The sequence below is a fragment of the Anas acuta genome, chromosome 30 (genome assembly GCF_963932015.1).
Source record: "Anas acuta chromosome 30, bAnaAcu1.1, whole genome shotgun sequence".
Lineage (NCBI taxonomy): Eukaryota > Metazoa > Chordata > Aves > Anseriformes > Anatidae > Anas > Anas acuta.
In genome coordinates this window covers 113600-133359 of record NC_089008.1, presented here as the reverse complement: position 1 = coordinate 133359, position 19760 = coordinate 113600, and the positions used below count along the sequence as shown (strand labels likewise).

The window sequence follows — 19760 nt, the reverse complement described above, 5'->3', positions numbered from 1 at the left end:
CGGCAAGGGACCTATATTCCTCCATGACTCCACACTGGTATGGCCCTAACTGGAAGAGTGCTTTCCAGAGTTGGACTCCTTTTCGGAAGGTATAGGGAGGAAAGGAGAGGGTTCAGAGAAGGTGTGCCAAGACAGGGCTAGGGTCATGTGTGTAAAGGCTGAGAGACCTGTGCTTCTAATGTCTGGTGAAGCACAGGATCTGGGCAGTCTTGTAGGAGCTCCTGAGAGCTGGAAATCTGCTCTCAGAGATGATGGCACATTTTGGCTAAGGGGAAAAATCATGAGAAGGAAAGCCACCATAATCTGCTGTTTTGGAGGTCCAGCGTGGTGATGAGGAGAAAGAAATGCCACTCCAAGGGCAGTGCTGTGGTGATTCAGAGGGAGTCTGGTTCAGCCCATGGCTTGTGTTTCAAGTCAAAGGCAGTGAGGACAAGGAGTTCCTAGTATGGGCAGGGAGATGCTGTGGTGGGGAAGCAGATTGGATGTTCCCAGGCTGAAGGGGAGGTGGTTCAGGCATGGGACTGAATAGGACAACCTGTGGGGAGATGGCCAAGGGCACTGACAAGGGCTGGAAGGCCCTGACAGAGCAGAGGTCTTTGTCCCCGTGGCTATGGCTGTTATCTCTTCCACTAGAGCCTATGAGATGACACGTTGTGCTTCTGGCACTAGAACCATGTGGCCTCCTTGCAGCCCGGTGCAGTGGTGTTGTACTGTTGTCCTTCAGTTGCCATCACACCCCCCATATCCCACTGCCCCTTGAAGAGCAGTGTGAGGGACAGAAGCTCTCTTCCCAGAGGCTGGGTGTCGGGCCTTGGTGTTTACTTTGATAAGACACATCAAGGTTTCCTCAGTGTCAGGGCCACCTTTACTTTGCCTTTGCTTGTCTGTCATCACTGCCTCCGGTTTTCTTCTCTAACGAGTCCATAGGGGAGTAGTGGTGGTAATGGTCACCAGTGAGACCAATTAACACTCCCAGAAACTTCATCTCATTACAAGACAGAGAGTGCTCTTGTGCCCTCTTTCTGCCCAGCAGTTCCTTCAGGGCTTCTACATCTAATTCAGGAGATTTCAGGAGGATGGTGAATGAGGCAGATTTCAACAAGCAGTTGGTACTAAGGGAGTTTTCCCTTTGAGTAAGATTCTTTATTGATTTATTTCAATTGCCTGACCTCTGCCATTGCTATTGATCCAGAAGGTCACCTAAAGAGGCCTAGTTAGCTTTGAAAAGCAGTCCCTTGAGACCAAACACTCTGTGGGCAACCTTGCTCCTCACCTCCCCAAGCCCACCGTTTCTCTCAGGAGCCATGTGCGCCTTTCAGCACTTCTCCTTCCATCAGACTTCTCCATTCAGGTCTGCAGCTGCATGTTACAGCTCCTTTGCACCAACTCCTGTCCGTTTTCCCCACAGACCTGTCTGCACACAGGCACTGAGCAATGGAGAAGGACAGCCTTCCCATGGAGAACAATGTATCAATGTCTTAGAACTTTGCCTTTGTTTGTATTGTTTTGATGTTTTCTTTGCATTTTTATTGACTTTTTAAAAAATATTTCTGGTACTGTTAGGCCAATGACATTAAATAAGATTATTCCGTGTCTTGTACAAAGCACCGTGCCCACTAAAAACCTCAGTCTGCCCAGGAATGTCCATGAAAATTCACAGTCTTTGCACAAAGAAAATCACTCTGAACTGAAATGTTCTGGAGATGCTTGAGTTCCCTTGGAAATGCCTCAGTACCTAGGTGAGATGATTGTGGGATACAGGGATTTGCTTGAGCTTGAAGCAAGCGAACACCTCTATGGGGCACAAAAGCACCACTCATGGGCACCCCAGCAACTCCATAGGGCATGCATGAACATCCTTGGAACTCCCAAGAACCTCCCTACAGCCATCAAGCACCTCTCAGGAGAAGACACACATCTCCCTGGGATGCCCAGGATGTCCCTGAGTCACCCACAAACCTCCATGGACAACCGAAGCCCCTCAGCCTGACACACCACATGTCTCTGTGACACTCAAGCATCTCTTCAGAGCACCCAAGCTTATCCAAAGGGTAGAGAAGAATCTTCCTGGAGGAACCAAGGACCTCCTTGGGGTAGCATGGCATTTCCACAAGGCACCCAGTCATCTTCCCAAGGGAAACCAGCACCTCTCTTGAGGCACCAAGCATCTCTGCACAACACTCAAACATCTCCCTTGGAGCAATCAGATATCTTCCCAGGACACAGGAGCATCTCCGCCGGGTTCCCAAGCACCTTCCTGCAGCACACAAACATTTTCCCAGGGCATCCAAGCATCTTCCCGGAACACTCAAGTAACTTCTTGGAACACCTACAAATGTCCCTAGGGGATCCTAGAATTTCCTGTGCAGTCCCCAGCAAGTTTCTGGACCTTGCCAAGGACCAATCCAAGGCACCTTGCGTGTCCCTGAAGGCTCCAGGCATCTCCCTGGAGCAGCCAAGCATCACTGCAGGGCACTCAAGAATGAATATTTTAAGGTCTCAAGCATTGCACAGGAGCAGAAAAGGATTTCCAAGGGTGCTCAGGCATCTCCTCTGGGCACATAAGCAAATGCCTGGGCATATCAACACCTGTCTGGAGCACCCATGATTCTGCCTTAGTCAATCCCAGTGTCCTCCCCAAGTCACCCAAGCATATCCCTGTGGCACAAATCACTTCCCTGGAACACCCGAGCACCCCATTGGAGTACCCACCAGCCTCCCCACCCCACTCCAATCAAGATCTGACTGGAGAAACCAAGATATCCATAGGAACCCAAGCATATCCTGATGCAGTCAAGCATCAGCCCAGAGCATCCAAGCACCTCCCAGGGCAGACATGCAGAGTCCCTTTTGTGCCCAAGGAAGAGGTTTGTATGATCAGGGAGAAAGATTTGTTTCTCCAGGGAGGATTTTGGGTGCTCCAGGGAGATGCTTGTGTGACTTTGTGAGATGTTTGTCTCCAGGGAGATGGTGGAGTGCTGTGGGGAGATGTTTGGTTCCTGCACATTGGCATTTGTGTCCCCTGGGTGATGCCTGCATGCCTACAGATGCAGACTTGAATGATCCTTCTAGGTGCTTGTGCTACCCACAGAAGGGGTTTGGCCAGCTCCTCCACCAGTTCTCTCAGTACCCTCGGGTGGATCCCATCTGGCTCCATCGACTTGTGTACATCCAAGTGCTGTAGCAGGTTGCCAACCATTTTAGTTTTAGTTTCAAAACATTAGTCCTTATCTCATTATGACAGTCCCTGACAAAAGGTCTCTCCCCGGCTTTTCTGTAGGCCTCCCTTAGGTACTGGAAGGCTGCTATAGGGTCTCTCCAGGCTGAAGAGAACCAGCTTTCTCAGCCTGTCTTCACTGAAAAGGTGCCCCAGACTTTCAATCCCCTTTTTGGCCTCTTCTGGACTCATTCTCATACTTCCATGTCCTTGAGCTTGGGCTCAAGTGCTGTACACAGTACTCCAGGTGGGGTCTCATGGGACCAGAGCAGAGAAATAGAACCAGTGCCCTGGACCTAGTGGACAAACTCCCTTTGATGCAGCCCTGGATGGCTTTCTGGGCTGCAAGCACACATTGCCAGCACATGTGGAATATCTCATCCACCAAAATGCCTACGTCCTTCTCCTCAGAGCTGCTCTCTATCCATTCTCCACCCAGCCTGCATTTGTGCTTGGGATTGCCCCAACCCAGTTGCAGAACCTTGTATTTGGCTTTTTTCAATGTCATGAGGTTCTCACAGACCCCTCTCAAATCTGTCAAGGCCGCTGTGGATGGCATCCCTTCCCTGCCACGTGTCAACTGCACCACCCAGCTTCGCATCATCAGCAAACTCACTGAGACTGCACTCAATCACACTGTCTACGTACCAACAGATGTTGTACTACCAATGCTGTAAGCCCACTGGAGATTGCCACCAGAGTTGACGTGCACGATCTGCCCTTATTGAAGCCATGTTGGCTGTCACCACCAGTCCAGAAAGACAAGGTAGCATGACATAGCAGAGAGGGATACTTGCAATAAAACTGTGCAAGAAGGGTGACACAAATGTCAAGGGAACACTGGGGCCAACCACCCAGAATAATGTCAGGGCTCTGGGAGGTCCCCATATCTGAGCTGGCCTCGTGCACTGCTCATCCATGCAGGGCTGGTCAGAGACACCAGTCCCTGCCTTGCACACACACACAGGCAGAGTACTGAAGCGCTTGCAGGGTCCCCCTGGCTCCTGCAGCCACTGCCGGAGGCTGGGAGGCACGTCAGCCCTGTGGAGAATCACCCTGCTCCGCCCTCCTCTGAGATGCCCCGAGGCATGAGGAATGGGCACGGGACCTTGGAGGTTCAAAGAAGCACATCCCAGAGCTGCATTCAGGTCTTGCACTTTGGCCTCCAGTTGCTGCATGGCCACACAACAGCACTAGCACTAAGATACAGGAGTGGCCAGGCCTTTCACAAGAGCTGCATTTAGGTCTTGCACTTTGGACTAGTCAGTCTCTGACAGTGCCTTCCACCTGAACTATTCTGTGCTATTCAGGCAAGAGCACAGTGGCTGTTTCTCTCAGGATGAAGGGACCTGTAGACAATGTCTGCCTCACTGGCCTTCATGTCACCCCTGGGGATAGTTGATGGCCTTTGTGTTCAATCATCTTCCTCTGTGCCTGCTGGCAGCAGCAGCAGCAAAGGTTGTCTGTTCCTGTGTCTCCCCTGCACATGGACAAGGCCCTGCCTATGACCGCCTCCCACAGAGGGAAATGCTGTTCTGGAGGCCAGTTGTGTCACCCAAGTGCTGACTGCCTGTCCCTGCCTGCAGTCTCAGCACAGCCGCACAGCAGCTCTGGCATCAAGCTAGAGGAGCAGCCAGGCCTTACACCACCAGCAGGGCTCAGAAGGAGAGGGTGGCAGTGTCAGGAGAGCAGCTCTGAATGGACTAGCTCTGGTGAGGTCGCACCTCGAGTACTGTGTTCAGTTTTGGGCCCCTCGCTACAAGAAGGACATTGAGGTGCTTGAGCGGGTCCAGAGAAGGGCGATGAAGCTGGTGAGGGGCCTGGAGAACAAGTCCTACGAGGGGCGGCTGAAGGAGCTGGGATTGTTCATCCTCGAGAAGAGGAGGCTCAGGGGTGACCTTATTGCTCTCTACAGATACCTCAAAGGAGGCTGTAGCGAGGTGGGGGATGGCCTGTTCTCCCACGTGCCTGGTGACAGGACGAGGGGGAATGGGCTAAAGTTGCGCCAGGGGAGTTTTAGGTTAGATGTTAGGAAGAACTTCTTTACTGAGAGGGTTGTTAGGCACTGGAACAGGCTGCCCAGGGAAGTGGTGGAGTCACCATCCCTGGAAGTCTTTAAAAGACGTTTAGATGTAGAGCTTAGGGATATGGTTTAGTGGGGACTGTTAGTGTTAGGTTAGAGGTTGGACTCGATGATCTTGAGGTCTCTTCCAACCTAGAAATTCTGTGATTCTGTGATTCTGTGATTCTGTGACCAGAGTTGGTGCTCCCTGGCCGTACTGCTGGGCCACAACTGCTTCCTCCTCCAACTCTGCACATTGTACTGCCACTTCAGTCACAGAAAAGGTCTCAGGAAGGATATAAGTCAAAAGGATACTTTAATTGCTTTACATACAGAAGCAAAATGAAGAATTATATTTCTTTGTGGACAACATGTGATAGGATACAACAGGAAAACAAACAAACAAACAAAACAATTACATTAGACCGACAGGCTTCGCCTACCATAAGAAACATTATGAGTGTCTTATAGAAGAAGGCAGGCAGTATATTGCTCAAGAAAACCTGCCAGTCATCTGTTTCCGCATGGCATTTTTGAGCTCCTGGTTCCTCATGCTGTAGATGAGGGGATTCACTGCTGGAGGCACGACCAAGTACAGAAATGCCAGAACAAAATCCAGGGGAGGGGAGGAAATTGATGGGGGCTTCAGGTGGGCAAACATGGTTGTGCTGAGATAGAGAAAGACCACAGCCAGGTGAGGGAGGCACGTGGAAAAGGCTTTGTGCCGTCCCTGCTGTGAGGGGATCCTCAGCACAACCCTGAAAATCTGCACATAGGACAGTAAAATTAAAAGAAAGCACACCCCAAAGAGAAAAGCAGTAACTGCAAGAACTTGAACTTCCCTTAGGTAGGAATCTGAGCAGGAGAGCTTGAGGATCTTGGGAATTTCACAGAAGAACTGGTCCAGGGCATTACCACAGCAGAGAGGTAGTGAAAAAATATTGGCAGTGTGCAGCACAGCATGGAGAAAGCCACTGCCCCAGGCAGCTGCTGCCATGGTAGTACAGGCTCTGCTGCCCAGGAGGCTCCCGTAGTGCAGGGGCTTGCAGATGGCAATGTAGCGGTCATAGGCCATGACAGTGAGAAGAAAAAATTCTGCTAGATTGAAAAAGACTAGCAGAAAGATCTGAGCAGCACATCCTGCATATGAAATGGCCCTGGAATCCCAAAGGGAATTGGTCATGGCTTTGGGGATAGAGGTGGAGATGGAGCCCAGGTCAAGGAGGGCGAGGTTGAGGAGGAAGAAGTACATGGGGGTGTGGAGGACATGGTTGCAAGCTACAGCTGTGATGATGAGGCCGTTTCCCAGGACGGCAGCCAGGTAGATGCCCAGGAAGAGCCCAAAGTGCAGGAGCTGCAGCTCCCATGTGTCTGCGAATGCCAGGAGGAGGAACTCAGTGATGGAGCTGCTGTTACACATGTACTATCTCTGATCAAGGGAGCCTGTCCAAACGAAGCAAAGACAGTGCAAAATTTAATTTCTTCTCTGACCAAAATCCATTGCATGTCTCATAGAATACCCTACAAACACCACACTGCCTCATTGGCTTCAGGAAGAGCTTTCTGCAGCTCCATGGCTTACCTCTGGTTGGTGCTCTGAGGGTGCCACAACAAGCAGGGGGCTGTGCTGTGGACTCTGTAGCAGTCCGTCCTGGTCTACAGCATCATGTAAAAGGGAACCAGGAGTCATCTGAGAAGTCCACAGGCCAAGGACATCTCTCTGATCTCAGAACATGAGGAGAAGGTCAAATAATCCTTTAAGAAACAGCAAAGGTGATGTTGGTACAGTCTGTAGGCTGAGCTGTGTGAGGTGCCTCAAAGTGGCAGCAATGCTCAAGGAGCCTTAGTCTCTAATACAGATGTTACTACTCCACTACCATCTCTCTGCCTCAGCACCCAGTCAGAGAAATGGAAACAGAGACTGTAGAAATTGCATTGCCTTCAGGTAGCTCTTGCCTTGCAGTTCTACTGTGCAATGCCCTGCAGAGGTGTGGGGCTGTAAGCAGCCTGCCCCAGGCAGCAGACTCTGGGCAGCAGCAGGATCCTGCCCTGCCCTGCCCAGAAGGTTCCTTCCACCCACAGCTTCTCACCACAGCCGTTGGGCAGCTTCCCGGGCAGGCTGAGTGCTGAGCCTGGCAGGCAGCAGAGACCCTGCCCCAGCACACAGTCCCTGGAGCACAGCAGGGACCCTGCTCTGCACCACAGCCCTGGCCACCCCTGCCTGCACCCCCCGGCTGCAGAGCCTGCATCTTGCCCCAAGAGAAGGGAGCCCTCGGGCCCTGCATGCTGACCCTGCAGCACACAAACCCTGCCTGCCCTTCAAGTCCAACACCGAGCGTCCTCCTGACAGCTCCCATCGGCTGAGGGCTGTGCCAGCTCCAGGAGAGCCTGGCGGGGTGCACAGCAGCATTGCCCTGCACTCAGAGACTTACCATGAGGCGGTGGCACTGAAGACTCCCCAGTGAGCTCTCCTCTGCCTTCCCACCTCAGACTGCCCTGAACTTTTCTCCCCCTTCTCTCCTCTCCCCATGCCACTTGCAGACAGTGCTCCCACCCCTGCTGCGCCTTGCAGAGGAGCTTTTCCTGGGTTGCTGAAGCAGCTTCTCAAGTAGTCCAAGTCTGATGCAAACTCTTAGTGTTAATGGTCCCAATGAGGGACGTTAATGGCTAAACATCCCCATGGACTTGTTAGAGCAGAAAAGGGACAGGGAGGCAGAGGTAAAGTAAAGGTGGCCATATTCTCAAGGAAACCTTGTGTCCCATGAAGTCCAACAGTCAGGCCCTGATAGGCTCCCCCTGTTCCTCCAACAGGGTTTAGGGCTCTTTCTGAGTCAGTTCAGTGTGGGGATGGGCAATGCCAAGTACAAGGCTACAGGAGGATATCTCCTAGACTCCTGGAGGAGGATGAGGAAGTATCAGTGACAGAGACGAGAGCCAGAGAGCAGCAGATAAAGATGTTCCCTCCGTTGGGGTCATTCAGCCTAGCAAAAGAACCTCGACCATAACCACCACACGCTGGCCTATGCTGTCCCATGTCTGCACCTGTTTCCCTGCAGGACTTCGGTATCCACACTGCTCCCCCACTTTGTTCTCACCTGAGCACCTTCCTGACTTGACCGATGCCTCTCCATCTACATCAGTACTCCATGAAACACAAAGCCAGTGGCTCTGGGTGACCTCTGTCCTTCAATAAACCTTTCTCCTCCACCTCAGTCTTGGTGCTCGCAGCTGCATTTTGTGATATTCATTCATTCTCATGCTCTTTCCTACTGGGCAGAAAAGCACCTACATGTCGGAAGCCTCCCTTTTTTGCATACTTCTCTACTGCCTGGAGCCACCACAACACAGGGCCAAAGGAGATCAGGTCTCTCAAACTGTTCATTTCATGTGCTTCTAGCCCTGAAGCCCACATTGGCAGACCTCCCTTCCACACTCTCCAGTTTCTCTGCACTCCTGCAAAACCTGGAGCCGCACCCTGAGATACACTGCTCCAGAGGTAGCCACAGCAGCACTGAGCCAAGGGGGATAACTCAAGTGATCTGGGTTGCCCATGCTGCCCCTAGTGCAGCCCTGTAAGGAGCTGGCCTTGCTCCCTGTCAGCATGTCCCACTGGCTCCTAAGGTGTCCGCGTAGTACCCAGGCCTTCTCCTCAGGGTCCCCTCTCAGCTGCTTACGTCCAACCCTGCACTCATGGATGCAGGTATTCTGCCCCTGTGCAGCACTGGCCACGTCTCCTTGCCAACTTCAGGGGTTTCTGTTGGCTGAAGGCTGGAGATTCCCAAGGTCAATACCCCCTGCACTGAAGCTGCATTTTGTCACCTATTCATGGTTGGATCCACATAGCTCACTCTGATGGTCAAGTTGCTCATAGGATAACAGCATGAGGAGTGCCAGGACTCTACAGGCACTGAAAGAGGTACTCATTTAGAGGAAATTCTGACCAGGGCAGGAATTGCCATGAGAACCATCTCTGAAACACCCAATGACACTACAAAGCAAGCAAAGCCAGGACCAAACTGAATGAATGTTGGGCTTGTTCTCTGCTAGGGTATTTTCTGGTTGAACATGCACCTGTACAGACACACATACAATATGCACCCCTCCAGCAGCTGGACTTGGACCCTCTGTCTAGCCAGGAGCTTGCCCCATGATCCCCTCCCATTCCCTAAACACACAAACTGTATTGAGTCTCTCCTGTACAGAATCACCAAACCTTTGATGCTGAGAGACAGCAAGCTCCCACCATTTATCTGCCTCCTTCTCCTGTTGATTTTGGTCAGGAGTCCCTTCTCATTCATGCCAGCCTCCTGCCACTTTGCTTACTTAATGTGTGTCAGATTGGACCATTCATGAGCTTGACGAGGAGACGATAGACCAAGGAGAAATGGTTTGAATCCCAAAGAAGGGGAGATCTAGATTAGGTATGAGGAAGAAATTCTTTTCTTATCAGGATGATGAGTCCTAGGAAGAGGCTGCCCAGGGAAATTGTGGATGCCCCATCCCAGAAAGTGTTCAAGGCCAGGTTGTTCAGGGCTTTGAGCAAGCAGGTCTAGTGGAAGGTATCCCTGCCCATGGCAGGGCTGTTGCATTTATAGAATCTTTAAAGTCCCTTCCAAAAGGCCATATCCCAAAGGAATCCTCCAGGAAGGTCCCTCCGCAGACCCTGCTCACCTCAACTCCACTGCTTTGCCTTGGTCCTCTCTCTCAGCATCCTCAACTCTACCCTCTCACCTCTTTCAAATCCCTGAGCATTTCATGTTGAGTTCTAAGGATGAGGTCCTGCATGTCACCTCACTTCACTGGCTCCTCAGTCACCCATGTCAGCCAGATGTCATCAAGGAGCTCCCAAAGCCTCCTGGGTGGTTTGTGTAAGGGTACGCAGAAGTAGAGGGTCTGTCCTTCCAGGGTATCTGTTTAAGGGTCTTTTCCAGTGTAGCAAGGGATGCTGATAAGGGAGACTGTGATGGAAGCCAGACCTGGTCAGTTGTGCCAATTGATAAGGAATGGGACAGAACATGGGGATGCTGACACACACAAGGCGGTCTGACTGAGGAGTTCTAAACTGAAGTAGGAATTTGAAGGGGCATTAAAAAAAAATAATAACGAGCAAGATGAATATGAGACATGAGTGTGCTCAGGTGGCCAACAAGACCATCAGTATCTTGGCTGGGATCAGAAATAGTGCGGCCATCAAGGCGAGGACAGCGACTGTCCCCCTGTACTTGGCTCTGCTGAGGCCGCACCTCGAATACTGTGTTCAGTTTTGGGCCCCTCACTACAAGGAGGACATGGACGTGCTTGAGCGTGTCCAGAGAAGGACAACAAAGCTGGTGAGTGATCTAGAGAACAAGTCTTATGAGGAGCGGCTGAGGGAGCTGAGGTTGTTTAGCCTGGAGAAAAGGAGGCTCAGGGGCGACCTTATTGCTCTCCCAACTCCCTCTTAAGGGGTTGTAGCAGGGAGGGTTTTGGCCTTTCTCCTAAGCAGCAAGCAACAGGAGAAGAGGAAATGGCTTCAAGTTTCACTGGGGGAGGTACGGGGTGGATATGAGGCAACATTTCTTCCCTGAAAGGCTTGTGAGGCCTTGGAAGAGGCTGCACAGGGAAGCAGTTGAGTCACTGTCCCTGCAGCTATGCAAAAGTCGTGTAGATGTGGTGCTTGGGGATGGGGTTTGGTGGTAGACTTGGCAGCGCTGGGTTAGTGCTTGGACTTCAGAAGACCTCAGAGGTCTTTTCCAGCCTACACGATTCGACGATTCTATGATAATAAACAGAAGTGCTGAGACGCGGACCTGACCAAGCAAATATAGAGACAAGGACAAGACACAAACCATGAGGATTCTTCTGAACAGAAGAGTAAAGAAAGCAGCTAGAAATAAATCTTTTTTAAGAGAACTATCCAAGCTAGAGAAAGAGGAAAGCATATGTCTGTAACTTTAAACTTTCAGAAAATTAAAAGCTTGCTAAATATGGACAAGAAACACACAAAGAAATAAAACCACCATCACTTTTGATTAAAACTACAAGAATTGTTTGTTCTTCATTACCAGTGAGGTTTATGGAATTTGCCAGAACTTTTTTGTTTTGTTTTGTTTTTTCTGGGGGTGAATCTGTCAAATTCTTTTAAATTTAACTGTCACTGACAAACCTTTGAGTTCAAAGACACAGATACTGAGTGGTGTCCCAGTGGGCAGGAGGGCATTGGTGGCTGTCTGATTGAGGTGTCCTAGTGGGGCAGGGGAGCAGCTGTGGCTGTGTCAAGCAGGTGTCAAAGTGGACAGGAGGGTAGCGTTGCCTGTGTCACCCAGGTGTCACAGTAGGCGGGGGGGCAGAGGTGCATGTGTCACCAAGGTGTCATAGTGGGGCTGTGACATGGCAGCCCACTTGTGAAAAAGGGCCAGGGGTGCAGAAAGGCCTCAGTTGGGATAGAAGCCCCTGGCAGCAGGCAGCAGAGGGCAGAGCAGGGCAGGACAGGGAGGTGAGTGAGCAATGGCCAAAGTCCTGCTGCAGCCTGAGCAGGGGCTGGCTTTGAGCAGCAAGCACAGCACAAGGGGAACCAAGTGTCTGCTGCGGAAACGGTGTTGCAGACCTTCAGCCCAAGCGTTGATATGCAAGTTTTTGGGTGTGCTGGGAAGATGCTTGGGTACGCTGGGGAGATCCCTGGTTATTCCAGGAAGAGGCACGGGTTCTCCAGGGATAGGTTTTGGTGTCAAGGGAGGTGCTTGCTTGCCCTGAGCAAAACAGTCAGGTGCTCCAGGAAGATGTTGGATTCCTGAGGGAGATGCTTTGCAGGTCAACAAAGACAGGTGGTGTGCCCAGGGAGGGGTTTGCGTGTTCCACCAAGATGTTTTAGGACTTCCAGGGAGATGCCTGAGTGACCTTGAGTGGGTCACTCAGGGTCCTTGAGGGGAGAACCTTGGGTGCAGTCAGAATTTGCTTATGTGCCCTGGGGAGGGAGCTGCTTGTGTGCTCTGGGAATGTCCTTGGGCTCCCTAGGAAGATGCTCCTATTCCCCTGGGAGATACTTGGGTGCCCCAGTATGTGCCTGAGTACTGCACAGTAGTTTGTCTCCTCCAGGGAGGGTCCTGAGTGCTCCAGGAGTATTGTTGAGTTCCCTGGGCAGGTGTTTGTTTGTCCTGTTGAGATGCTTGGGTGCTCCAACAAGATTGCTGAGTACTCAATTACGATGCTTGGATGCTTCGGGGAGATGTTTCCTCAGGTGAGAAGCACTGTTTTTATGGAAACAAGCTCGTGTCCCCCTGGGAGGTGCTTGTGGACCACAGGGAAGCACTGGGTGTCCCCAGGAAGATGCCTGGATGCCCCCGGTGGTGTTTGTGTGCCTTGAGGAGATGCTACAGTGCACAAAGGAGATGCTTGGGTACTCCAGAGACATGCCTGGGTGCCTCTGTGTTACACTTTCTAGCTCCACATTGGTGCTTGGGTGTTCTGGGAATGTTCTTGTGTGCCTCCAGGATAAGACTCTGTTCTGCAGAGAAGACTGTGTGCTCCTGAAAGGTGCTTGAATGCCCTGAGGAGATGCCAGCATGCCCTGGGAAAATGCTTGGGTACACCAGGGAGATCCTTGGTATTCAAAGGAGGTGATCGTGTTCCCCAGGGAGGTGTTTGTCTGTCCCAGGGAAATGGATAGTTCCTCCTGGAACCTACTGTTGCCTTACTTTTTGCTACTAGAAGATGCATGGGTCCTCCAGGAGAATGCAAGCGTCCTTTGGGGAGATGTTTTGTGTGCCCCACGTGGTGTTTTGGAGCCCTGGGGAGATGCTTGGCTTCTCCACTCAGATGTAGGAGTGCGGTGGGGAGATTCTTGGGTGCTCCTATGAGGTGTTTGGGTGTTCCAGACAGGTGCTTCTGTGCTGCAGGGAGATGCTTAGGTGACTGGGGGAGAAGCTTGTGTGATTAGCAGTTAACTTGGTGTGCTCCAGGGAGGCTTTTTGTGTGCCCAAGAGATATACTTATCATGCAATCATGGCATCATAGAATGGCCTTGGTTACAAGGGAACTCGAGGATCATCTAACTCCAACCCCCCTGCCATAGGCAGGGATGAGACCCACTAGATCACGTTGCTCAGGTCGTCATCTTATTTGGATTTGAAGTGAGCTAACCTGGTCTTATTTCCCTGGGGAGAAGTTTGTGTGCTTGGGGAATATCCTTGGGCTCTGTAGGAAGCTGCTCAATTCCCAGGGGTCACTTGGATGCCCAAGGAGGTGCCTGGGTACTGCAGAGAGCAGTTTGTGTCATACAGGAAGGGGCTGGAGTGCTCCAACTGTGCTTGCATACCCCAAGAAACTCCTTGGGCCCTCTGGGAAGGTGCTTGAATTCCCCAGGGAGAGTCTTGTGTACCCAGGGAGACATTTGGCTGACCCATGCTGACGTATGGTTTCTCCAGAGAGGAGCTTCATTGCAGGAGGGACATTCCCGGGTGCTTGAAAGATTGTCCTGGTTTCAGTTAGAACAGAGTTAATTTTCTTAGAATCATAGAATCATAGAATATTCTGAGTTGGAAGGGACCCTTAAGGATCATCAAATCTAACTCTTGACATCGCACAGGTCTACCCAAGTTCAGACCATGTGACTAAGTGCACAGTCCAATCTCTTCTTAAATTCAGTCAGGCTCGGTGCAGTGACCACTTCCCTGGGGAGCCTGTTCCAGTGTGCAACCACTCTCTCTGTGAAGAACCCCTTCCTGATGTCCAGCCTAAACTTCCCCTGCCTCAGCTTAACTCCGTTCCCGCGGGTCCTGTCGCTGGTGTTAATGGAGAAAAGGTCTCCTGCCTCTCGACACCCCCTTACGAGGAAGTTGTAGACTGCGATGAGGTCTCCCCTCAGCCTCCTCTTCTCCAGGCTGAACAGGCCCAGTGCCCTCAGCCGTTCCTCGTACGTCTTCCCCTCCAGGCCTTTCACCATCTTCGTAGCCCTCCTCTGGACACTCTCCAACAGTTTCATGTCCTTTTTATACTGTGGTGCCCAGAACTGCACACAGTACTCGAGGTGAGGCCACACCAGCGCAGAGTAGAGCGTGACAATCACCTCCCTTGACCTACTAGCGATGCCGTGCTTGATGCACCCCAGGACACGGTTGGCCCTCCTGGCTGCCAGGGCACACTGCTGGCTCATATTCAACTTGTTGTCTACCACGACCCCCAGATCCCTCTCTTCTAGGCTGCTCTCCAGCGTCTCATCGCCCAGTCTGTACGTGCAGCCAGGGTTTCCCCGTCCCAGGTGCAGGACCCGGCACTTGCTCTTATTGAACTTCATGCAGTTGGCGATCGCCCAGCTCTCCAACCTATCCAGATCCCTCTGCAAGGCCTTTCCACCCTCATTCGAGTCCACAACTCCTCCAAGTTTGGTGTCATCAGCAAACTTGCTCAAAATGCCTTCTATTCCTACATCCAGATCGTTTATAAAAATATTGAAAAGTACCGGCCCTAAAATGGAGCCTTGAGGGACCCCACTGGTGACCGCCCGCCAGCCTGACGCAGCCCCATTCACCATAACCCTTTGGGCCCTGCCCGTTAGCCAATTGCTCACCCATCGTATGATGTTTTTATTTAGCTGTATGGTGGACATTTTGTCCAGTAGGATCCTATGGGAAACCGTATCAAAAGCCTTGCTGAAGTCCAAAAAAATCACATCAGCTGGTTTCCCTTGGTCCACCATACGGGTGATCTTATCATAAAAGGAAATCAGGTTAGTTAGGCAGGACCTACCCTTCACAAACCCATGCTGGCTGGGACCAATGACTGCATTGTCCCCCAGGTGCGCCTCAATAAGTTCGAGAACCATCTTCTCCATGATTTTACCAGGCACTGATGTGAGACTGACAGGCCTGTAATTGCTAGGGTCTTCTTTCTGACCCTTCTTGAAAATCGGCACAACATTTGCCAGCTTCCAGTCTACCGGGACCTCTCCAGACTCCCAGGATCGTTGAAAAATAATTGAGAGAGGTTCCGCGATGACGTCCGCCAGCTCCTTCAGCACCCGGGGATGAATCCCATCCGGACCCATGGACTTGTAGGGATCCAGGTGGAGTAGCAGATCCCGCACACGTTCAGGGTCGGTTGGGAGTTTGTCATCCCCACCGTCCCGGTCCTCCAGCTCGGGGCACCCTGGGTCCCGAAGCCCATCATCGGCATTTCTTCCTAGTAGCTGGTAGAATGCTATGTTTTGGCTTAGGATGAGAAGACTGCTGATAACACCCCAATGTTTTAATTGTCGCAGAGCAGTGCTTACAGTAAGCCAAGGACATCTCAGCTTCTTGCTCTGTCCTGCCAACGGGCAGGCTGGGGGTGCAGTAAGAGCTGGGAGGGGACAGACCCCGGACTGGTGACCCAAACTAGTCAAAGGGGTATTCCATACCATCTGACGTCATGCTAAACAATATATAGGGGTGGCTAGCCGGGGGAGGGGGGCCGGACTGCTAGGGGGTTAGGCTGGGCATCGGTCAGCGGGTGGTGAGCAATTGCATTGTGCATCACTTGTTTGAAGACATAATCCGTAGTAGTACTATTACCATCATTGTACTATTTTTGTTATTGTTATTATTGTTATTATTATTATTATTATTGTTATTATTATTTTCCTGTCTTATTATTACTGTCTTTATCTCAACTCACGGGCTTCACTTTCCATTTCTCTCCCCCGTCCCACAGAAGGAGGGGGGAGGGTGAGTGAACGGCTTTGTGGTGTTTAGCTGCTGGCTGGGTTAAACCACGACAAAGATATTCTTTGTTGCTCCAGAGTGGTGTTTATGTGCCCCAGGCATAGGATTCTGTGCCCATAGGAGATGCCTGTGTGCTCTTGGAAATGTTTTTTTGCTCCTGCGGACTGCTTGGGTCCTGAAAACGTTAATGCTTGGGTGCCCAGAAGTCATGCTTGGGTGGTCCAAGGAGATTCCTGGAGCCTTCAGGGACATGGAAAGTGTCTTGGAATGTTCCTGCAGTGCTCCAGAAACATGCTCGGGACCCCACAGGATATTCAAGGATCCCCTGGTTACATTCTTACCTGTCCCCAGAAGTTACTAGAGTGTTCCTGGAAGGTGCTTTTATGCTCTGGGGAGATGGTTGGGTGCTGCAGGAAAATGCTTGTATGCCGAGATGGAGATGCTTCTGTGTCCTGGGGAGATACTTGGTTGCTCCAGGGGCATTTCTGAGTGTTGTGCCTCAAGAGAGGTGCTTGTTTCCTTTGGGAAGATGATTGGGTGCCCTGTGGAAATGCCTTGCTACCCCAAGGAGTTCCTTGGAACCTCAAGGGAGATGCTTATCTACAGTTTGGATAAGCCTGGGTGCCCCAGAGAGATGCTTGATGCACCAGAGACATGTGGTGTGCCCAACTGAGGGGCTTCGGTTGTCCATGGAGGTTTGTGGGTGACCCAGGGAGATCCTTGGGCATCCCAAGGGAGATGTGTGTCTTCACTTGAGAGGGGCTTGATGGCTGTAGGTAGGTGCTTGGGAGCTCCCACATGCCCTATAGCAATGATTGATGCTTTTGTGCCCCCTGGAGGTGCTTGGTTGCTGTAGGCTCTAGCAATTCCCTGTATGCCACAATCATCTCACTTAGGCAGGCAGGAATTTCCCAGAGAACTCAAGCATGCCCACACTTCCCCGATTCTCTGATCCCTGGAGGTGCTTGTTGGCCCCAGTGAAAGGGAGATAAGAGAATCTTAGTAGATGGGATGCTGATTAATGAATACCTAGATTGCTGGATTGAACTAGTAGCTGTTGCTGTTAACTATTGTACAAACTAATTGGAGGAAGAAGTTTTGGGGCCCTTCGCAAAGGGTAACTGCTAATGAAAATAGAGCACCTGTCTCAAGCACCAGCTGAAACTGCTCCTGTGGTTCAGACAAGAACCAAGGACCCAAAGTGCAAGCGCCAGAAGAAGAGGTAAGAAGTTCAGATACAAGGAAGAGGAAGGAAGAGCCATACTTCATCTCAAGAGACCACCTGAGATGACCACTAGAGAGCAGTACACAGGCGCGGATGGGAAGACCACATGTAGATTAGTACTTGGAATTAATTTTAATATGAGATGGGCATACGTATAAGCCCATTACAAAATACATGCAAATGTAAACATACACTTTATATAGCTAGAGCACACATTGTTTAGTGTGAGCGTAACTTTGAGGAATTATCCCTTACGCTTCTGGTGCTGAAATAAAGGCATACCCACTTCATAACTTACTTCATTGTGAGTTGTGGAGTGTTTCTGCGTATCACCAGGGCGATGCTTGCTTTCTCCAGAGGGGACCTTGGGTGTTCCAGGGAGATGCTTGGTGAGTCAGCAAGAAACTAAGCACCCCTGGGCAGGTATCTGAGTGCATCAGGAGGTGATTGGTTGATTGGTTTTCCTGGGGATATGCGTAGGTGCCCAAAGAGGTGCTTGTGTTCCCGCGGAGGTGCTTGGGTACTGCAGGGCAGGAGCCTGCTTCATAAAGATTGAGCGCTCCAGGGAAATACTTGTGTGTCCAGGGAGACAGTCAGGTGCTGCAATGAGCTGCTTGGGTGCTCCAGATTGATGCCTTCTTTTCCCTGGAGGTGCTTGGGTTCCCTGGACTGATATAGAAATGTTCCAGCGAGTGCATTGTGTGCTCGGTAAAGCTGCTTGCTTTCTCTGGGGAGATGCTTGAGTGCCTCTGGAAGTTTCTTGCGTACTCCAGGAAGGTACTTGGATGCGGTGGGGCATTCTTGGAGGTGTTTGCTTTCCCATGGAATAAGTTAGTGTGTGTTGGGGAGAGAGTCGGGTGCCCCCAGGATTTTCTTGGGTGTCCCTAGGAGTTGAGCAAGTAGCCCTGTAGATGCTTTTGTGTCCTACAGAGGTGGTTGGGTATTGAAAGGAGAGGCTTTGGAGAGCAGAAGGGCAGCAGTGGCTATGTCACCCAGGTGTCACAGGGGGCAGTGTGAAGAATTTTCTCCAAATATCTAATGGAAATTAATCCTCTATTTAAGACCACATCCAGGAAGAAGCATGGGTGCTCCAGAATGTTGCTTGAATGCCCTGGGAAGATGCTTTGCTGCTCAAATGGGGAGCTTGCGTTCTCTGGTTATGAGCTTGGGTGCCCTGGGATGATGGTTTTTTCTTATTTTTCACTGCTTTGAAACTTGGGTGCATTGGAGAGTAGAAATCAAGTATGTGGAAGATCCCATTCCTTGTAATACTAGAAGACTGCGATTCCTTTCTTAATCTCCTAATAAGAAAAACAATGACAAATTAGCAGTAAGCACAAATGAAAGCTTAAGAACACTTTCTATTACTATAAAAATATAGATCCTGTAATACAGAGTTAGTGATATTTAGCAAATAGTGTGCTACCACCATCACAATGACCTATAACCCCTTCTAGCTTCAGATGCGTCCTTATGCATCCAAAATAGAGAGTAGGATATGAAGTATATGGACCTGAATCAGCAGGGGTTTCACAACAATTAGAAAGAGTTAGAAACAGTTCCTGAAAAGCCACAACCTGAAGAAGTTAATTTTTTTGTAACAGCTAAAGGAAGAAATGGAAAACCAAGAAAGCTAATTAATTTTAATTTAAGTATTAGAAGTTAAGTTACAGAAGTTCACAGGCCCTGAGATAATATAAATAAAGCTGTTCTCAAGCTAAAAGATCTCATTTCTTCAGCATTTCTTCTGGATGCCTCATGCAGATTTCTGCTGAGTTCTGACAAGTCGGAAAGCAGCAGGAAGAGACCAGAGAATTTGACTCATTAGTGTAAAACTGGCATGGGCAGCAATCTCCCAAATTACAGATGTTCAAGCATACTAGTTAAAAAGAGATTAGAGTGTGACTAGAGAGACATCTCAAACTCCCGTTATACACTTCAATTTCTCTCCAAGGATAGAACGACTACTACGTATTACCATGCCTGACTGGCTGTAGAGGGAGAGAGAAGAAGTGAAAGACTTAGACACCCACCTTCCCTTCACAGCCCTCCCAGCCCCAAAATGGTTCTCAGGAAAAACTACTGACAGACTAAGTTTAACTGCTTTGAAAGGGTTGTGTGGGTGGACCCATTGCCTTCAAGTTCAAGCTTTTTCCTGCTGAAACTGCCAACAGTTATGCCAAATATATCAATGGTTTTGCAATACAGAGAAACATCTTCCAGACTGAAACAAGGAAGTCTGACTTTTGTTGTTGTCTGAGCACAGACAACTAAGCAGTAAAGAGCAATGCTAAATAACCGTGATAGCCAGAATGCACGAATACTGCATAACAGTGACAGAAAATGCTATAATACAAAAAGAAAAATTACCTGCATCAAATCTATTTTGTCATAGTCTTCCCAATGTTTGTAAATACTTTGGTTAATCATGTCATATACTTTGTCCAAGGGAAATATGTCAGATCCCTGAGTTAGCTCAATGACAGTGTGCAACAGAAAGCAATGGGAGGGTGGGGTGGGAAAAAGCAAATAACAAATGGGCCAGATGGGATCCACCCGACGATACTGAGACAAGTGGCA

General features: G+C 50.3%; 1 protein-coding gene across 1 annotated transcript; it reads right to left on the bottom strand.

Moving 5' to 3' along the window:
• Nucleotides 1-5772: 5772 nt before the first annotated feature.
• On the bottom strand, nucleotides 5773-6354 carry LOC137846072 (olfactory receptor 14J1-like). The gene has a single exon (XM_068663693.1). It carries the CDS (start codon nucleotides 6352-6354, stop codon nucleotides 5773-5775), a length of 582 nt encoding a protein of 193 aa, XP_068519794.1.
• Between the last annotated feature and the right edge of the window lie 13406 nt (nucleotides 6355-19760).

Bases quoted from the DNA above. Each gene is read 5' to 3' on its own strand.
- LOC137846072 (XM_068663693.1), bottom strand. From the start codon at position 6,354: ATGGCCTATGACCGCTACATTGCCATCTGCAAGCCCCTGCACTACGGG.